At 32.5% G+C, this 20359-nt stretch overlaps 1 protein-coding gene across 1 annotated transcript in view; it reads right to left on the bottom strand.

The window, feature by feature from the left end:
* LOC129220643 (polyhomeotic-like protein 2) overlaps nt 1-20359 on the bottom strand; it is a 52285-nt gene that overhangs the window by 4157 nt on the left and 27769 nt on the right. The window contains 4 exon segments of the mRNA XM_054855072.1: nt 4134-4180; nt 10514-10726; nt 12874-12955; nt 13772-14530. Of these exon segments, the coding sequence (XP_054711047.1) occupies nt 4134-4180; nt 10514-10726; nt 12874-12955; nt 13772-14530 (1101 nt within the window).

Below are 20359 nucleotides of genomic sequence, written 5' to 3'. Positions count from 1 at the left end.
CGCGATCAGATTGTTATCAACGTTCAACGTATTTTATCAACGTTCACATGTAAAATGAAAAAAAAAAAGTTAAGAATCGGCATGGTTATTAGTATAAACCAAAACAAAGCATTGTTTAGACTAATACAGTGGGTGAACTTCCGCTTTCAGTGATGCTAAAGGGATGAAAATCCATTCACAAAACCAATATTTAGTGTTAACGAAGCCCATTCTAATGCTCCGCCGCTCTTTTCCGAAAAATTTCATGTTGCAGGCGAGTAATTTGTGTCTGCATTAAAAAATTCATTATTCATGAAAACCTCGTGTTATAGCCATTTCGCGTAAGTCGGATCGCGTTGTAGCGGGATCATTACAGTTTATTAAATCATCAGCAGGGAGAAAAGTGCTTACCAACGCCTTTTCAGAAAAGTTTACAACACCGCTGCTAATTAGCTGTGATAAAACAAACAAAATTATTTAAAACCAAACTTATTTTCAGCTGTTAATTTCTTTCCAAGAAACAAACAACAAGCATTATATTTATTTGGCAGTAGCAATTTATCGCTTGCAAGAGTGCCAATTTTTTTTTCTTTGCAAAATTAGCAGATTTTGTATAGCTGATCCCTCTAATTTGACTTCAAAAAGTTTTAAAAAATTATCGGTTTAATATGCCTTATTTTGCTTTCAGATTTGCTCTTTTAATAAACAATTTGTGAAACATCAGTTCTTGTTTATCAGAATTTTGTGAAGGGTCTGTTTTGGTTGATCCGGATTTTGTGAAAGGTCCGTTTTGTTTGATCGGCATTTTGTGAAAGGTCCGTTTTGGTTGATCCGATTTTTGTGAAGGGCCCGTTAACGGACCCAAATATCCTCTGGCCAGACCCCTGATGCTTCATCTCAATTGCTTGTGTTTGAAATTATCATCTGCTTCAAGAAGAAAGTGCCAAATTTTACTTGCCAATATTAACCTAAATTTTGTACCTAATGTCACAGCTTTGCAAAACATATTGGCCTCATTTCTAAAAACTTATCTTTCCAGTCAAATTTTTACCGCTACACAAGTTACTACATGATGGACCAGTTTAAAAAAATATACAATAGATGAAAGTTTCACGAATATTGCTTGTTCCTTGATGCATTGCCTGCTAGCTCTTCTGTTTCAAAAATACTCTAAAGTTTCTCGTTTGTGCATATAAATTGAGAAACTATTTAGATTTTTGAAACCACCTTTTCTTAGAGGTAACTGCAGGGTCCAAACAATGTAACATTTAATTTTGAATTGTGATAATATTGTAATTTTAAATTGTGCTTAGGTTAACGATTAACTATTTTTCTCGTGCATTTTCTATTATATGTCAATAATTGTCATTTTATGAGTTTTTGCCAGTTTCTACCACAAATGTGGCAGAAAGTGGTTTTTGCCGTGCCGGTTTTAACAGGTTTCTACCAGTGGTTTTAACTGCCTTGGCAGAAACTTGCCAACCCTGCTGATGCAGAAATTTAAGAAAAAGAAACTAAAGGAAACTTTAAACTAAAGAGGTTTTGAATGACAGAAGTTTCAATTAAAACAAGCAATTGAAGGAAAAAATCAGAGATAGTATATTGTATAAATTAAATTTCTCTTTTCTTTCTTTCTTTAATTTGTTGTTCAAACCAAACAATCTCTTTTTCAAATGTACTGACTAGTGTCTTCTTAGCAACTTCAAATACAATCATACACTAGGATTCTATTTATGAGGTATGCTACCACTCTCAGTGACTACACATTTTACTAATTTTAACAATTATATTAACAAGACAAGAAGCAATTTATACATACAATAGTAAGTATAATTACTTGTCCGGAGCAAATTTCAGAAGTTTGAGTTCTAAAAATGCAGTTTCGGAGGATTTTTGATGATATTGGTAGGGCTTTCCCTCCACATGAAGTTTTTCAAAATCGAAGTTTTAAAAAAAACATGACTGCAAGTTATTTTGGCAATGTTAAAGGAATAAAGGAAGGGATTGGGGGATCAATGAGTCTCCCGTAGAAATCTTTCAAAATAAAAGCTTTAATACACAATTTTAGGCGGTATCCGAAGATATGGGGGGGGGGGGTTAGCTCTTTGCTAGTAATTTTTCAATATTTAACTCCTAAAATAATTTTAGACAAACTTTAATGCTGTTGAGAGGAGAGGAGCAGTTCCCCAGAATTCTTTTTTTAATTCAAATCTTATAAACGCTACTGTAGGCCATCTTTTGGTAGGCGTTAGTTGAAAAATTGGAGTTTAGAGACTCTCCAATATCAGTTTTTAGAAATTGAAGTCCCAAAAACGCAATTTTAGAGACGATTTTTGGAAGTGTTGTGTTGATAGGGCTATGAGGCATTGCCCATGCTATTTTTTGGAATCTTGAAAATGCGATTTCAGTGGCCTACAATTACGTTTTAAAGGAACTCCTCTCTTTCCCCTCTTTGGCTATGCCCCTATTTTTATTTATTTAAAATAAAAATTTTGTGGCAAAACTTCCCTTAGTTTTTCTTTTCCAAGAACATTTAAAAGTAATCCGATAATAATATTTGCAATAAATCTCTAGTTAAAGTTTTGTTTTACTTCCTACCTTTGAACATTTATATATTGGTGTGACTTTTCATTACAAGCCTTTAAATTGCTCTCTTTCCTCTTTTGTTAGAAACATATTTCTGCAACCCAAGTTTTTTTTCTCTACTTGACTACGATTTTTGACATATTTTCATTCAAAAAATAAGAAATATAAATATGTTGGAGGCCTCTATCTAGCTATCATATTTATTTATCCATTCATTTTTTTAAACATGATTTGCCATTGTCTTTACAATGTACTGAATACTTTTTTGTTCCTTAAAAAATGTTTGAAACCTACATTTTGGCCATCCTGTAGTTAGATGTTTCCATCGGCCATTTGAAACAAAAAAATATCGACCCGAACCATTGGGCCATCAGCCGAGCCCCAAAAATCACAAAAGTAAAATGCAGAAAGTTCACTCCTGGGCTTCATGAACACAACCCCATTGTCCAAATGGTGGATTTGCTGAAACATTTACAGTAGTTCCTCGTTTTACGCGGGGGTTACGTTCCATGGAAATGCCGCGTAAATTGAGACCTAATAATAGTGTTAAAATAGGGGTTAGGTTACATAGATGGAAAAAAGTATTTCATTCTAGTGATGACTAATTTTATAATAAGTTTAATGTGTACTTATATCGATATATATGCACAACATGCATAAAGAATACATAAATTAATTTTGTTTATAAAAAAGGGCTGGTTATGATAGTATTTTGGCAGCCGTTGAGAATTTTTCTCTGTAGTTCTTTGCAGAGCATTAACGCATCTATTATCACTTGCACCATTTCCATGATAGAATCTTCCTTCACTAACAAATCAGAAAGATCATTTCAATTGTCTAGGAATGGCTCAAAGTGTTTAATGTGAACGTTTTTGGTTGTACGTCACCGGCATCTGTATCCTTGTTGGTTTTGGCCTCCTTTGTCACTTCTAAAAGCTCTTTTTCCAGTGAGTTCTAAACTGTGTTAGTTTAATAACTTTACTTCCGGAAAGAGCTCTGCAACTAATCGCATAAAATGTCTCCAGTGGTCCAAGCTTGATTATTAGCATGCCAAAATGCAGTTGATTACATGTAATCTGTAATCTTTAGGAGTTTGGATTTTGAAAGAAGGGAAAATTTTATCTGTTTGCATTGCCTCATACACGTAAAACAGAAACTCATCCGTGTAAAATAAAATAAAAGTGTCAAATCTTAAACCGCGTATAATCGAAGCCGCAAAAAATAAACCCGCGTAATACGAGGGTCTACTGCAATTTCTTGAGCAGTTTTTTCGGGGTTTAGTCATCCCATGTCTCAGAAGACAGTTGATATGAGGAACAATGTTTCCTATTTTCAGCTTCCGCAGTTCATGGAGATGCTGCTTTGCTGCACTCATGCTGCTCACAGCTGGCCTTTGAATTCAAAAATAATACCACAGTTGTAACTTGATATAAAGAGGTTTGGGGGGAAATTTCTTAGAATTGCTAAAATTGTTGAATTAAGGATATGAATTCACAGAAATGAAAACATTTTGATATACAGAGGTTGAAACATGTTAGACTGCATTGAAAATTTAAAAATGCACTCACTTGTTTTCGACCCCTTCTGCCTTTAAAACCTTGTTTCTTTTTCCGACCTTTTTTTAAAAAAAAGTAATTATTAGTATTTTAATCTCAAGACATACTTACAGTACAAAAGAATAATTTTTGGTTTGCTCTAAGTTACTAAAGCATTACATTAATGTAAAGACACTTGTGTGTACTGCATATTATTGTTACCAAACATTATAACTTCCTGTATCATTTGTGTGAATATCAATATATGTGCACAATAAGAAGCTGTTACAACAAATTTCATATGTTGTAACAAGAATTTTGCTGCAACGTAAATCAACAGAAAATTAAATTTTAATTGCAAATGTCTACTATAGATAATTTTGTAGTTCGGATTCTCTAAGTATAATTGCTTTAAATAATATTAAAAATTACTGTAACCATTAAAAATTTAGCAAATCATGGTTAAATTTTTTTATAGAATTAAAAAATTCCCACCATTACAATGATTTTCATAACATACAGTAAAAAATTCTACTGCATACATTTTTTTTTTTGTATAAGGGAGTTCGAAGCTACAAGCAAAATGAATGCGTGTGACTTATTGATAGTATATTAACATTAGAAAAAAATGCTGTCTCCTACACTACTCTGAAGAAATAAAAGTTTTGAATGGTTTCTAAGGTCGAGAGTCTTCACTGGCTTTAATGTGAATAACAAAAAGTGCACTTAAATTACAAATCAAGTTTACAAATACAGTGGAAACCCAATTTTACGTTTTCTGTCGGACCAGTGGTAAAAAACGTGCCAAGCCGGGAAAACTTATCACTGGGGACGGGGCTAAAAATCTAAGCACTTAAAAACCAACTAAACCAATGAACTAGTGGCAAAATTGTGTAATCTTTACTTGTTTTATTGTTCTTAGATACAATTTCATCTACAGTAGCACATTCTATGATAATATTTTTTTGAAAATTTGTTTCTCGGTTTGCATTTGCAAATAAAAATTGTTTTTTGTTTGAATCGCTTGATCATCTGTAAAGACACCTCCATTACTTTTCCCCCGTCTTCATTGTCTCATCACAACAATCAGAAGTGAGTATTAAATCTAATATTGAAGGAGTTTGTGATGTGATGAGACGATAAATGCTTCATCAAAAATTGGAATTTTTTCAAAAACAGTTTCAGCAGCTATATGTTCATTAATTGTCGTAAAGGAAGATAGAACTTTCGGAGAAAACCCCAGACAAAGGACAACAAGACAGAACAAGAAGAAAGCCAGAGTGGATTCAAACAGCCATTAGGACGATTCTCGAAAAAATGTACTGTGTGTAATGCTAAGTTTTTTATTTTTTCAAGCTAACCTAAGCCTTCAAAAAATAATGTTGCCAGGGAATACTACATGCTTTAATACACTATCAAAGCATAACAGTAAATCCCAAATTTAATTAATAGTTATAGTTACTTGAATAAAATAAAAAACTTAGCATTATGCACAGGACATTTTTTTGAGAATCGCCCTATAAAAGAAATTTATCTTTAAAAAAAGAGGTCATGCGAGTGCTGTAGATGAAAATTTATTTTGATCAGTTTGTTGAAAAACGTATTAAGCCGAATATCTGAAATAGATAAACATAAAATCCAGAATTTTCTAACATTATCAGCATAATCTTTTTAGGGACCAGGAGAAAATGACTTTGAAAGCGCGATTACGTAAAATCGGGGTTCCGCTGTATTCCTTCTTAAGCTGATGACTGATAAAATCATACTTGACCAATCATTACAAAATGTGATGTGGATAAATGTGGTTGTTACTCATGATGCAAATGCAAAATGATTCATTCAAAAAAAAAAAAAAAGAAAGAAAACCTGAAACATGCTGTTTCGTCATTTTAGAGACTCTGCTGTAAATATATAACAACTCTTTTTGGATAAGGGAATAGAAAAATGTGATTCTAAATAGATCTGTTTTTCCTTTTCTGTCATAAAATATGAAAATCCAACATAAAGATATTTCAAGCAGTACTGATAACATTATTTGACTGATATATCAACATGACATAATCATTTAGGGTTAACTTTGATACAGCTGCTCTATTTTTAATAGCGTCACTCATATTTTATTATATTCATTGGTATTTAAACAAAAAACTGGTTAAGTATAGTATGATTATTAAAATTAAGAAATAATAATAATCACTTAAATTGGTTAACATGGTTCAAAGCAGGCCTGCTCCCAGGATTTCATAAAGGGAAGGATCTTAATGTTTTTCCATCCTTAACCCCCCAACTCTTGTTTTCAAATCACACTATTAATCCTTTAGTACAGCATTTTATGTACCTGTAAACTATGTTATGATCTCCTCCCTTCCCTAGTGGGAAAATTCTGACTGCACTAGCGCCCACTACAGCTGCTCTCAAAACAAATCTCATTATTAGTTTTTTTTTTTTTTACTATGCGGTATATTGACAAATGTATTAAAAAACTGTACACAAATAATGCTTTTAAAATATATAATGTACATCAGGTTTTGAATTTTGAAATATTGCTTAGTAAACTAAATAAAAATGAGCTTATTGCGGGTGTAAATTAAATTACCAAACTCGATTACTATGTGTCTTCACAGCGACAATGTTCTTCTCTTTTTTTATCAAGTGTCAGATTCATCATAACCTCCTTATAAGAAGCAACATTAATGCAGTTGATACTTTGTGTTGCCAAAGCATTCAGCTGTTTTTCCATCACAGTTTTTCCAAAATAATCAATCATAAATTTAGTTAAAAAAATATTTTGAAAGAAAGAACTATACACAAGTGAATGAATGAATAGATAAGTGAATCACTAAATCAAGGAATGTAAACAGGGTTCATACTTAATTCGAATTAAAAAATTCCATGACTTTTCCAAGACTTTTTCATGACTTCATAAAATTTTCATGACCTTGTTACATGAAAAGAATGGTACTATTTAATGTCAAACTTGCCATTTTTTTTTTTGGAAGTGGGCATCAGCAAAACTTTTACATGAATGCCACTAGCTCATCAAAGCACTTATTTGACTGAAAAAATATCAGTGCACACTGCTGAAACTAATAAACTATTCTTATTTGTCTTTATCATATAAATTTAAGTAAAGTAAAAATATAGTGAATGCAACATACTGATGTTTAAATGTCTAATAATTATTTAAAAAATAGGGCAAAATAGTAGTGAATGGGAAACAGTTGAATGAGTAAGTTACTTACTAAGTTTCCGATAGTAAATTGACTAAAAAAAATTGCCATTTGGTGTCAACAGTGCTTCTAATCATCCATGTAACTTGACAGTATTTTCATTCATAGAAGTAAAGTCATTTTTGTCAGTAAATTAATTTTTCTAAACCAGATATTACAGCTGGCCACATGGATCAATTTTCTGAGCTGCACGTTGGGCACCACTGTTTGACTGTTAGAATTCCCCTATTTGTATGTTCCATCGCCTCACTAAAGTCTTCATTTTCTAAAGCTTTCAACAAATTAAGATAAACTCTGACAATTACAAGTGGTTGAAATAAACTCAGATGCAAATAAATTACACTTATTGAGAGGGTGTGGCAAAATCAAGAACAGGCTAAGCCCCACTACTACAGAATATAACATATAAGAAGTTCTGAAAATAATGGTGAACTCAAAATCAGAGATGTCCCAGCAGTAAAATCACATTACAAAAAAAGGCAGACGAGTGTTACAGAAGCGGATGCAATAGGATTCCTAAACTCAGATTTGTTTTTGAGATCGTTCAATTTTCGAGTATTAATAGCTTTTACATACAATATGGTTAAATTACTCAAACTTTTAATTCTCTACAGTTACTTTGCTACTGCCAAAGACATTTTTCCATGACTTTAAGTAAATTTCCATGACTTTTAATGAAATTATTAATTTTCCATGCCTTTTCCAGGTCTGAAATTTGTCCCCCCCCCCCATAACTTTCCAGGATTTCCGTGACCCGTACGAACCTTATGTAAAGGAAATAATAAATGAAAATGCAAGTGATTTAACAAATGATTGAGTGAGTACGCAAAATGAACTACAGTCGTCCTTTGCTACTTCGCGCTTCGACTTTCGCAACTTCATTATATCGCGGTTTTTTCTAGTTTTTTTTTTTCTTTTAAAATATAGTAGTTAGCATTTTTTATGTGCTCAAGTAAACTTTTTTCTACAAAAGAATAACAAAGTATATGTCTTTTAAGTAAGGTAAGCTTTTAAGTAAGGTCTGAGGGGCTAGTTGTACTAGTTGAGGGAGTGGAGATATAAAATCGCCGAAGAAAGTGTAGGGAATCGCTATCTCATTTAAACCGTTAAGCACTAACTGGAAAGTATAAATCACTGTATTTTTACCAGGGAATAAATACATCTGTAAATGGTGTTCAACAATGTACTAGCTTCTTAAGTTGTACACGTAAATGTAGAGGAAGATGGAGCCACCTACTGTCACTAACGGGCAATTGATTCTTCATCGAACAAGTTGAGATTTTTTCATAGAATAGTAGTAGTGTGTAAGAACTGCGTGTTTGTGTAGTTTATTTCCGAATAATTAACAATGTGATATCTATTACATCTTACAAATCTAATTTTCTCATTTTTTGCAATATATTAAGTAATACAAATGTAATGGTGGCTAAGGGTGCTGTTTCATGTCTAGAGGGCTCTAACTATGATAAAAACCTATTTAAATTGTCGTAAGTTTTATGCGCTCTAATTAGAAAAATATATACAGAATCCTACTTCGCGGAAATTCAGTTATCGCTGTAAAGTCTGGGACGAATTGACCGCGATAAACGAGGGTTGACTGTATTTCACTTTGCCCCGCATGTATTTGACTAATTGTAAAAATTATTTTAAATACAAATAAGCTTAATATTGACTAAATACTGCACCAAATATTAGGAGATCTAAATGTTAACAAGAAGAACTTTATCATTTTATAGTAACAAAAATAATTTTTGACTTACAGCAAAATATTACAATACGAGTATCAATTTTTTAAAATTGTCTGTGTTATCAAATGCTCAAATCTTCATCGATATTTTTTTTCTAATTGGAATAGATTACATAGAATACTATCAGATAGGTGGTGCTAAAAGAAGAGTCAATGTTTCACCATTTCACTTAGTCCCACATTCTTCTACATTTTTTTTACCCAATGGGAGGGGTTTAGCCCCTAAAACCATACCCTTGGACACCACCTTGGTTCAAAGTGATCCCGCAGCTTAGGGTAGCTTTGAAGAATAGTTTAAAATCAGCATTCAAGTGTAACTTCCAGGGTTCGAAAATATCATGATATTTTTGAAAATATCAAAAATATCTGACATTTTGATAGATATAGGATATTTTGAAAAAAATCCGATATTTTCAATCCACACAAACTAAAGTCTTCAAAATAGTAAACGCATCCTCCAAACACTATTTTCTTATATGGTTATCACAATATGTAGACTTAAATTCGTTCATTATTTATATCAAATATTTCATTTATCAATTTCAATGGAGTTAATTTAACATTAGCTGTTTTACTCATTTTTCTTCTGTTAGCTACTTTTACACCCAGTTAAGAAACATACATTACTTTGTTAAATTAATGATGTATTAATGCATCATAAAAATATAATTCATAATTTTTAGCTATTTTCAATAATAAATGAACAATATTACTATGATTAATATAATTTTTATATTGAAAATACTGTAGTTGAAAAAATAAATATCGAAAATATCATGATATTTTCAAAATAAATATCGGATATATATCAGCGAACCCTGGTAACTTCCAAACAGTAACTTCAAAATGACTAGATTATTCAATGAGCTGTTGTACAGTACACCATAGCCAACTTATTTTTTATAATAAAAAGCAAAAAACTGATATCATAACGTTGAAAGCAGAGTGCACCATTGGGTCTCACCCTTATAATTTCTTGTGCCCAACACAGTTTAAACCTTGTTAACGCGAAATGGCTTTACATGAAATACTTGTTTGGTCCAATGAGTTTAACAAGTAATTAATAATTTATTGAACACTGAAAAATTGGACAACATGGAATAATTAATCTGTGAGAGGTCTCCACAAATTGACATTTTATGAACTGTTTGTGCATTTCTCTCCCCATTTCAGATATTGAGCTCAGACTCCATAACTAACAATAAATAAATTATTAATAAAGAAAAAGCCTCTGACGAATATATAAAAAGAAAATGAGAAGGGGAAGGCCCAAAATAAAAAGCTTTCAATGATTGATTTGATGAAAAACTTGGATATAATTGGGGTGAATTTCCAACCTAAACACTTAGCAATCATTAAAACTATGCTTGTTAAAACACAAACATATTTTTAATGATCTCTAGACATTATGCTTATAGGTAAAATAAGCATTTTACCTGCTGCCACATTTTCTTGGTTTGACGAAGGCAGCAGTCCCACACCTTTGGAATAGCACACATTGTATCTTTTAGCACAGGAAGTAGAGCAAAAACGTTTTGAACGTTTAAATTTGTATTTTGGACCCATTTTCCCACAAAATTCACACTTTGCCAATTCCACATTACCTCGAGGTCTGTGTACGGTGTTTCTCTTCTTTTCAGGTGAGGCAGCTGCATTTATAAGAAAAAGAAAGAAAAACAAATGTTATAAGGTAAGTTTGAAAGCATAAATCATATTAAGTCAAACTACCTCATTAATACAGTAATTCTATTTCATTATTAGATGTTAATTTTTTTTAAAAATAGAAATACAGTAAAAGATAAATAAAAGCACATTTCTATACCTCAGGGCCAAACTAATATAAGTACAAAAGGTGCATTTTTTTAAGGTTTTCACTGCATTGTATGCATAATCTGATTCTGCATTGAGTCATAAAAAACTAGTTCTATTTTTAAAATGTCCTTTATAAATTTTTACCATTGTTATAAGAGCATGAGTCCTAACCTTTGTATGCACCAAACAAATGTTTTTAAGCTCCCCTGCAAGTGATAATGTGACTTATGTTAGTTTGGCTTTGAGGTAGATTTTAAATAAATGACTTATGAAGATTTGCCCTGAAAATGCTTTCCAGACAAACACTAATTACAAAATTTATGACTAGTGAAAATTACGAGAAAAAAGAACTAACTTACTACTCATGTTACTAATTATTTTTGAAGGGTTATTTTAATTACATATATTCTGCCCTAAAACATTATGTATAAATAACTTTAAAACATTGGGGGCATAAGTTTTCAGTACTCTACAATAAAAGATCAGTGCAAAAATTTCAAGCATCTAGAAAATAAAATGAATCACAATAAAAGCAAGAATACAAAATATTTAAAATAATGTCTACACTTTCAGATATAATTGTACAGTAATAAATCAACTGAGTTTATCAATTACTTTGATGCATAAGTGTACCTAAATCACTAGAAAAGATTGTTTTACTTCATTACATTATAAATATATTTATATTGTAAGAGTTATACAATTATCGATAAAAGTGATCAAATGGTGATACTTTTTATGTCATAAAAATAAAAAAAATAACTGATATAAAATTCTGAATTTTTGAATGCAAAGTTAAAACAGTGAAGAAAGAGGAATATAATTACACAATAAAAAGCTATTTCAGATTAATTTACTCTTTGCACTCAAAGTATTGCAGAATGCACATAACACAGACTGCATAATTAACATTTATCTCTGGCTGGTTATGCATATGAACAAAATGCAAAGATTTTATTAAGAGAAGGTAATTACAAAAATCAGAGTTCAGAAGAATATCAAAGATTCAGTTTTAATCTTAACTAATGGCTAGAGTCCGAATCACATGCACTAAAAAAATCACTAAAATATGCATGCACTTGAATACCTTAAATATGCAGAAATTTTTTAAAAACATGCACACAAATATGTTTTTTATTTGTGTAAAAAAAAAAGTCAAATCTGTATAAATATAAGATTGTCTTTCCTTTTTTTGCATTTTGCTCTTAAGGAGATAAATATATGTTAAAACAACTATGCACACAGAAAATGAACATGCTAAATATTTACTTTCAAAAATCAATATGTTCATCAAGGTTTTTCTCCAGTTAAACATAGCTTTTTGTTCTTTTCTATAATTAAAGATGAAAATACATTTCTAACCAATGCAGCTGTAATTCGCAGTATTTGAGGTACTTAATGTTATCCCGTTTCAGGAAATGCCAGCGAGGAAGATATTCTCTTTTTGCTTAGAAAGATGTCACCTTCTCTCAAATTAAGAATATTCTTTGTTTTTTTTTCCTAAACTATTGAATTCTTGGCTTTTTCCATAAATAAACTTTTTTATCTAACCAACTCATTTATTTTATTGGAAATGAAGCACACCAACATTATAACAGCTTGATAGTTTTCCACTAAAAATTTTGTTTCTTTGACCCACAAAAAGAATTCAAACCGAAGTCCTCATCAGATTTATTTTCCTTTTCTTACTGACTGTCAGCGGGACCATGTATTTACTTTCAGAGAATTACTGTTCATGAGTTGCTTAATTTTTCGTTTATTACGAGAAACAATATAGTTGTTTTTGTTAGATTTAAAATTTTGGCAACATTCTGTTATTCATACATGTTACATTCTTGTAATTTAGTGAACAGTTTGAATCACTTTTACATCCAATGTCATTTGCCAAAATTCTTTTTGGTCGAAATAAACTTTAGTCTTAAAATATACTTTTTTTGATTTGATAGTAGAATTTCAAATAAACTATGTAAGAATTAAGCAATACCTGTTGGAGAATCTTCAATCTTTTTTGGTTTTTCTGGTGCCATCACCCTATAAGAGGAGTCTAATAATGCAGACCGACTTACCTAAAAATAAAAATTGTCTTGAGTTGCAGTTAAAAAGTTTAAAAGATGTTGCTACTGATCATAAAGACAAAATATGAATTAAAATTAGAGGACACATATACAGTTCTATAGTTGGGGAAGGAGGGGGGGGGGATTTTCTAGGGAACAGTGTTCCTGAAATATTTGGTTAGTTATCTTAAACATATAGTAACTTCAATGATCAAGGATCATTGAATAATTGAAGAGATAATTAGTGTAGCACAAGTTTGATACAATTGGAATCTTAAGTTGGCATCACTGGATGAGCAAATTGTTCAACAATACTGTTTATAACTTCAAAATTGAACTAAACAATGTTGAGTCCTCTTGAAAATTCCACATTGGTTGAACAACTTTCTGTAAGATTGAAACGCATTGGATCTCAGAGAAGAGATGTGATTCTCCAGCAAGACAATGCAGGTCATCAGGCTGTTCAATCAATCTATGAAACCATTGGTAAAATAGGCTGAGGGGTACTGCCTCATCCTTCTTATAGCCTCCTTTAGCACCCTCTGATTTCCATTTTTTTGGTTCACTGAAGTAGGTATTACAAGGGAAGTTCCGGGATAACAAACAAGTCAAGAAATTTGAGGGAAATTAACTCCGACACCAAGACAAAGAGTTCTTTGCAACCTGTACAAAAAACTAGTCATCTCTTGGGACAAGTGCAAAACTTTTGATAGGGATTATGAATATCAGGTGATAAAAGGAAATTGATATGAATAAGAAAAGAATTACCAATGATATTCTCATGATTAAAAAAAAAAATCAAGAGAGAAATATCAATAAGTTACTAACTGGAAATGGCTCAGGACCTTCTTGAATTACAAATCCATCAATAACATGAGTTAGTATTTGAGGTTTCACTATGGCTTTTTGCGGTTGCTTTTCTTTAACAGGAGACAGATTTGGTTTTAAAATTGGCTGTGGTTTTAGAGTTTCACATTCCATTTCCACAGGAGGTTCAGACTCAGGAGGATCGTCAACAGATTCTTCTAGCTCCTGTGACGAGACAGCTGCACTCATTTTAGGTGTTACAGTCAAATTATCTGTAACTGTGACTGACGTAATTGGTGCTGAAGGTGTAGGAGCAACCGCCGCAAACGTCGTGATGATAGGCATGGAAGGTAGAACGGTATTTGTAGGCGTAACCGTAGAAGAGACCGTAGATGTGGTGGTAGTCGTTACATCACATGACGTAACAGGAGGTAGTGAGGTACTGATCGTTGGTGAAACAGTGTTCTGAGCTTTTGTGGATGGAGCAATCATCGCTTGTGATTTGAGAGGTGGCTGTGGAGAGAGATGCTGCTTAGTTTCCGCTCCAACAGATTTGCTTTGTGTAGAAATGGATTTAGATTCAGGGGTCGTGACAGGCTTCACTTGGCTGGTGTGAGTCTGATTGCCAGCATCTGACTTTTGTTGAGCATTCGATGGAAGTTGAGCAGGAGGTTGTGAATGTGATTGGTTAGTCTGTGTTTGAGTAGTGGCCATACGAGGGGCATTTGTGGAAGGAGCAATAGGAGATGATGCAGCTGAATATCTGCCTTTGGGTCTCACCTAATAAAAATATAAAATATTACTTTTTTGGCTTAGTGCAAGTAGATAATAAAATAAACAATGAACGGAAAACAAAACTGAATAAGTTAACTAGTCAGGTTTAAAAACATTTTTAGATAGACACTTCAAAGTAAATTATGACATACTATGTGGTTACCTTTTTTAAGGCAGTGAAAAAACTATCTATCAAAATCATATAACTCAGGTGTCTATGGCAAACTATTGTCTTATCTCCAACCAGTTGATAAGGCTATGGAAAATACTTACCACCAAATGCATTAATTCTTAATTACAAGAAGCCATGTTTGGATTCTTGTAAGCTTTGTAGCATTTAGTAGCAACATTTTCCGAAGAAAAGTATGAATGATGAGACCCAAGAATGATGAAGTTTCAGATTTTGTAATTTCTATGATTAGAAACAGTTCTGGCCAAGTGATAAACTCTTGCTCTTTTTAGTTTCTTTTTTTTTTTTTTTTCGCATTTTACGTTACTTGTTTTTCTATTTCTTTGTATAGAGTAAGAAATATTAAAACATTTATGTAAGATAATAAAAACGCTGTTCATCCTATTCTTTTTTTCTGTCAGACTGTTTGTAAATCCTGTTAATTTTTTCAAAAAAATATCTCGTTTATTCGACATTTCTGACGTGTTTGTTTTCAGAAAATAATTCACATGAATGCTTTTTAGCAACTGTAGTTTATAACTATTAAATCTAAAAACCTTGAGAAAATTAGACCTGGCAAGACTTAGTAAAGTAATTATTTTTTGATCAGTTATAGTAAAAAGCAAAATATGTTTATGCGAAATCTTTGTAAAAAAATTTTCAATTTAGTTAAGTTTGACTAAAAGTAAAGTAAATGCATTTATAAAGGCTATAAAAGTTCGAAATGCATTTTTTTTTTATGTTTGTTATTTGTAGTGAAGATCAAATAAATAATTAGTTTAAGTTGTGAAAGTAGTTAAATTAATTTTATTTAAAACTTCTAAAAAATTTTTAAAAATCCAAAAGTAGGCAAAATTATGGGTTTTTTCAAAAAAAAAAAAAACAAAAAAAACCTTGGGTCCAATCTGGCCAACCCTGCCTGAAGCACTCTTCCTCAATGGGGAGATGCTTAAAAATGAAATAGGGCCATTCCACGAAAAACGATAATTTTGTTTCGCAAGTGACGCTTCATATATTTCATAAAAAATAATAATTTAAAAGGATGATGAACAAAATTTTGTTGCTTAAGAAATCACAAACGCATGTGTGATTTCTTAAGCAAAAACTTTCTCCAAAAATTATTTCTTTTTTATGAAATATAGGAACAGTCACGTGCAGGACAAAATGACCAATTTCAATGGAACGGCATACAAATATTTTTCTTCGATGGTTTTAATAATTATTTCTAAACTAATGAGACATGTTTCCTTTACATTGAACTATAGCTTTCAAAACCAACAATGTTTCGTCATTGTTATATTAACAGAGCAAAAATATTAGCTAATTCATTAGCAAGTTACCAGAGGTTGACTTTGGATGTCCCGCACGTAACGCATGTAAATAAATTTTATTTTAAATAACAAAATTGTTTAATGAAAATATGATTGTGTCAGGAGTATCTTTGCATCAAATGTAAAGATTAAAAAAATTGCTTACCCCTGTTTCATTAAAATATTAAGAGATATGAGGAAATGTTAATGAAATTTAAGCGTATTTTTGTCCTGCATGTGACGTATTTTTGTCCCGCATGTGACGTATTTTTGTCCCGCATGTGACGTATTTTTGTCGCGCATGTGACGGTGGAATGGCCCAATAACATCCTGACTTCTGTTTCTCTAATATTTTTCTAGATGCAGTTGCAAGGTCATGAGACAGCTCTATAGCCTAGTATGTCTGTTATCAAGCTCATAATGCCAAGGAGGAGGAGGTGGCGAGTGGGGCTTAAAAGTGTGGTGGTAAATTTTTTTAGGAAGTTGAAGACTATTTTAGGCTATCTTGAGGGACTGTGGGGGGAGGGGAGGGGGCTTCTGATGTTTTCTTGTGTAAATGTTTTGGAATAGTAGTTTCAAAAACGCTGTTTTTACTTTCTTCTATATCTAATACATAGAAGAAAGTATTGGATTCGTGCAAATTTTCGAATTTCGAATTTTGACGGATTCGAACGTTTTGAGGTGTGCTGAGTCCATTTCGACTATTTTTGGAAAATGTCTGTCTGTCTGTGTGTGTGTGTCACGTCTGTGTGTGACCAGTTTTTTGTGGCCGCTCTACAGCAAAAACTACCGCATGAAATCGAACGAAATTTGGTACACATATGTGCCCCTATGTGAACTTGCGCCCATTGGTTTTTGGCGCGAATTCCTCCAAGGGGGGTGGAGTAATGGGACGTTTTTTGAGTTACGCGTGCTTGCTATTCCTCAGGAAGTAACTGGCGGAATCAGACAAAATTTGGTCCATATGTTGCCATTAACAGGAACAGGTGCTGATTCAATTTTGGTGTCAATAACTCAAACGGGGGTTGAGCTATAGAACGTTTTTTGTCGTCAATTGTGACTGCTGTATCTCAAGAAATAATGAACAGAATGAAAGAAAAATTTATCGGCAAGTAGTCCTTAGTGGGTATAAGATCTGATTTTATTTTGGTGTCAACAGCTAAAAAGTGGATAGCGCAATCGCCCGTTCTTTTTTTCCATTGTGAGTGCCCTATCTCAAGAAGTAATGCTACGTTCTGGTTGAAATTTGGAACATATGTGAATCCATATGTAAACAGGCTTTGGTTCAATTTTGACGCCAATCGCTCCAAGAGGTGTTGATTTTTTTATTTTTTTTTGAATAAAAATAGCTTTATTAATGCAACAATAAGAAAGATAAATCGTAATAGATTGTCGTCTGTGTATGTCTCGTGATTTTAATTGAATGGAAATGATCGGAAATATTATCTCAATGATTTAAAATTTTTAACTGTTGCCATCTTATGTTTGTTAACAAATAAAATATTTGTAATTAATTCAAGCAAGGCTTTTAAAATAACTTTCAATTTTCGCTCTTTGCTTTGCTTTTGCAATAATTCAGACATTGGGATGGTAGTCAAGTTTTTGCATGTGTCATTTTGTTTTTGTTGGCAATATTGCTTCCTCGTCAAGCATGGGGAGGGATCAGAAAAAAAAAAGAAAAATATAGAAGAAAGTTTCGTGATGGCCACAACATACTAGTTTGTAGAGTTTTGTCAACGCTTGGAGAACAAAAAGGAGTTTCCAGGGTTGTCCCTTAATTTAAAAAAAATAAAAAATAAAATCTAATTACTACTAATAATAATAAAAATGAAGAAATTTGAACTGTCTCTGGTAATGTAAGGGTAAGGAAGGCTTTTCACAGAAAAAAATCTTAAACTGATGTTTTAAAGACGCAAATTAAAGCCATCTTTAGCAAACTTAGAGCAAGGAGTTTGGGATTCGCTCCCAGAAGCTTTGCAAAGTTTAAAGCGTTTTTTAAATGTCTTTTGAAACTTGATTTCAGACTTCTCTTCTTTTGACTTAAGGAGGAACAAAAAGGTTCGCAGGTTCTCCTAGTGTTTTTTTTTTTTTTTAACTGATGAAATCCTAACAACTCAGTTTTAAACTTCCTTTGAGGAGTTCAGAAAAAATCTCCGGATTTTTCTTTCTAAATTGTAGCCTTAAAAACGCAGTTTTACGCCATGTAGGGGAATTCTTTTCTTGATTTTTTTCCCTTGAAACTGGAGTCTTTATAATGAAAATTTAGGTCATGTTTAAATTTAAAGGAAGGAGCGTGCTCGGAGATTTTCTCAAGAAAAATTTTTCAGTTTTAAAACTGAAATTTTAGAGAACATTTGATGACGTTCAGGTAATCTGACCCAGAATGGTTTGAAATTAAAATCTTAATGTTGGGGAAATATTTGATGATGGAAAAAGTGCAGGAGCTGTCGCCCCCTTGCCCCCCCCCCCCTTCCCAGAATTGCCGCCACTGCAAGAAGGCATTCTGTACAGCTGTCCTTGCTGTTAGGTGGATTTGACAGGGTTTTCTGGTGATACTGTTACATTTGCCGAATTCATTCCCAAGCATCAGCGATGACGGTACAAAAATTTAGCCATCAGCATCGGCGGCCGATGGTAACTTGCAGGAAACATCAGCCTGAAGAAACATGGAAAAGCCGATGGAATTGGCCGATGTTTTCGAAAAAGAAAGGACATTTGCTGTTAACTTTGTAATACAAAGTAAAAGGAGTTATTGTTTTCGTACAAAATTTTTCACTTAAATTTCAGTATGAATTTCTATTTTAGTAACCCCTGAAAGAATTTTTAATACTGCATTCAGGTACAAACAAGTTAATTATTGTGTTGTTTTTTGCGGCTGGATGTACGTATGTATCTCTCATAAGTAATGATTCAAAAATGATAAGCTGTAAAAGGTTAAAATTTCAAATGTGGGGTCTGCGTATGCTCCAGTTGTGCACTTCCTTTTTTGTTTTCAATCGGGTGTTCTAAAAGGCCTATTTGCTCTTCTTTTTTTTTTTGGGCTATTAACTACTTATTTCAATGCAGAATTAATATGGCGTCTTAGACTGGCGATCATTTGGTAATATATTGCTGAATTGGAGAACAACTTGGAAACAAATATGTGATGGCAAAACCGGTTTTTGTGACATTTTGTTAGATTTCAGTTGAACCGACCGCAATTTTTAATTTTTCGATATTTGTAATATGAATCACAGTAATGCAGTTTTTTCTGTATTGCTTTGGTTGACTACTAGTTTAAGGCCCGTCCTAGGGGCCTAAACCTAGTCCCTAACCCGTACTAGGTTAAGGCCCGTCAAAATTCATTTTGGGGCCCTCTTTCTCTATCACGGAACTTGCAGGGCCGGATTTGGAAGTGTGGAGGCCCCGGGGCACCGAAGGAGTGGAGGCCCCTAATCAGGGTTCGAAAAGATCATCATATTTTCGAAAATATCCGATGCTTTGATATATATCCGAATATATCTGATATTTTCAACCCGTGAAAGTTAGGATATTTTGTAAAAATTTTATTGTGGGGGGCCCCTTTGTTGTGGAGGCAGGGCTCATAACACATTTTAGCTTCAGAAAAGGGTAAAAGAGGACCATTTTCAATGAAAAAGGGGACTAAAGAGGACCAGTTAGGATCAAAAAGAGGACCTTGGGAGGACCACTAATAGTTAAACCCATGAAGCACCAAAAGATTGCCAGCTGCTAAATTTGTGAAGATAATTCGTTAATTAACTATAATAACGAGATACAATTCTTTTATCACCAGTGAAACTGATTTCTTTTTTTATCCATTGATAAAAGTGCATAACATTGAGGGGGCGGGGGGGGGGGCACTTAGTTCAGCACTTAAGGCAGCTTCTTTAGAACTAAATAGGCATAATGATACATTTTGACGTCTCACTGAAGGATAGGTGAAGTTGCACTTCATCTTTATTTAGTTTAAAATTATTTTTATGTTTTTCTGTCTTTTAATGCTTCTTAATATAACGTTATCATACACCAAAAAAAAAAAAAACTTTATTCTCTTGTTTTCCCCAGTCTCTAATTTTGTTCCCATCTTCATCAGTTTCATCTAACTATTTGCTGAGAAATTTGCACTTCCTCATGACTCACACTGAAACCTAAAAATATTGTTTTGATTTTCAACAAAGCTACAACTGAGTTTATAATAAAATTATTTTATATTCGAATTTTAAATTTAATCTCTTTATCACACGGTTCATACCCTTTAAGGAGAAAAAAAAAATTAAGCACTTTAATTGTAAAAAAATGTTTTTCAAGGTACTACCCTAAATTCGCACTATCAATATTACATGCAGATTTCATTTA

The sequence above is a fragment of the Uloborus diversus genome, chromosome 4 (assembly GCF_026930045.1).
Source record: "Uloborus diversus isolate 005 chromosome 4, Udiv.v.3.1, whole genome shotgun sequence".
Lineage (NCBI taxonomy): Eukaryota > Metazoa > Arthropoda > Arachnida > Araneae > Uloboridae > Uloborus > Uloborus diversus.
Note: the sequence above shows the minus strand (reverse complement) of the source record. Positions and strands in the feature narration are given on the sequence as shown.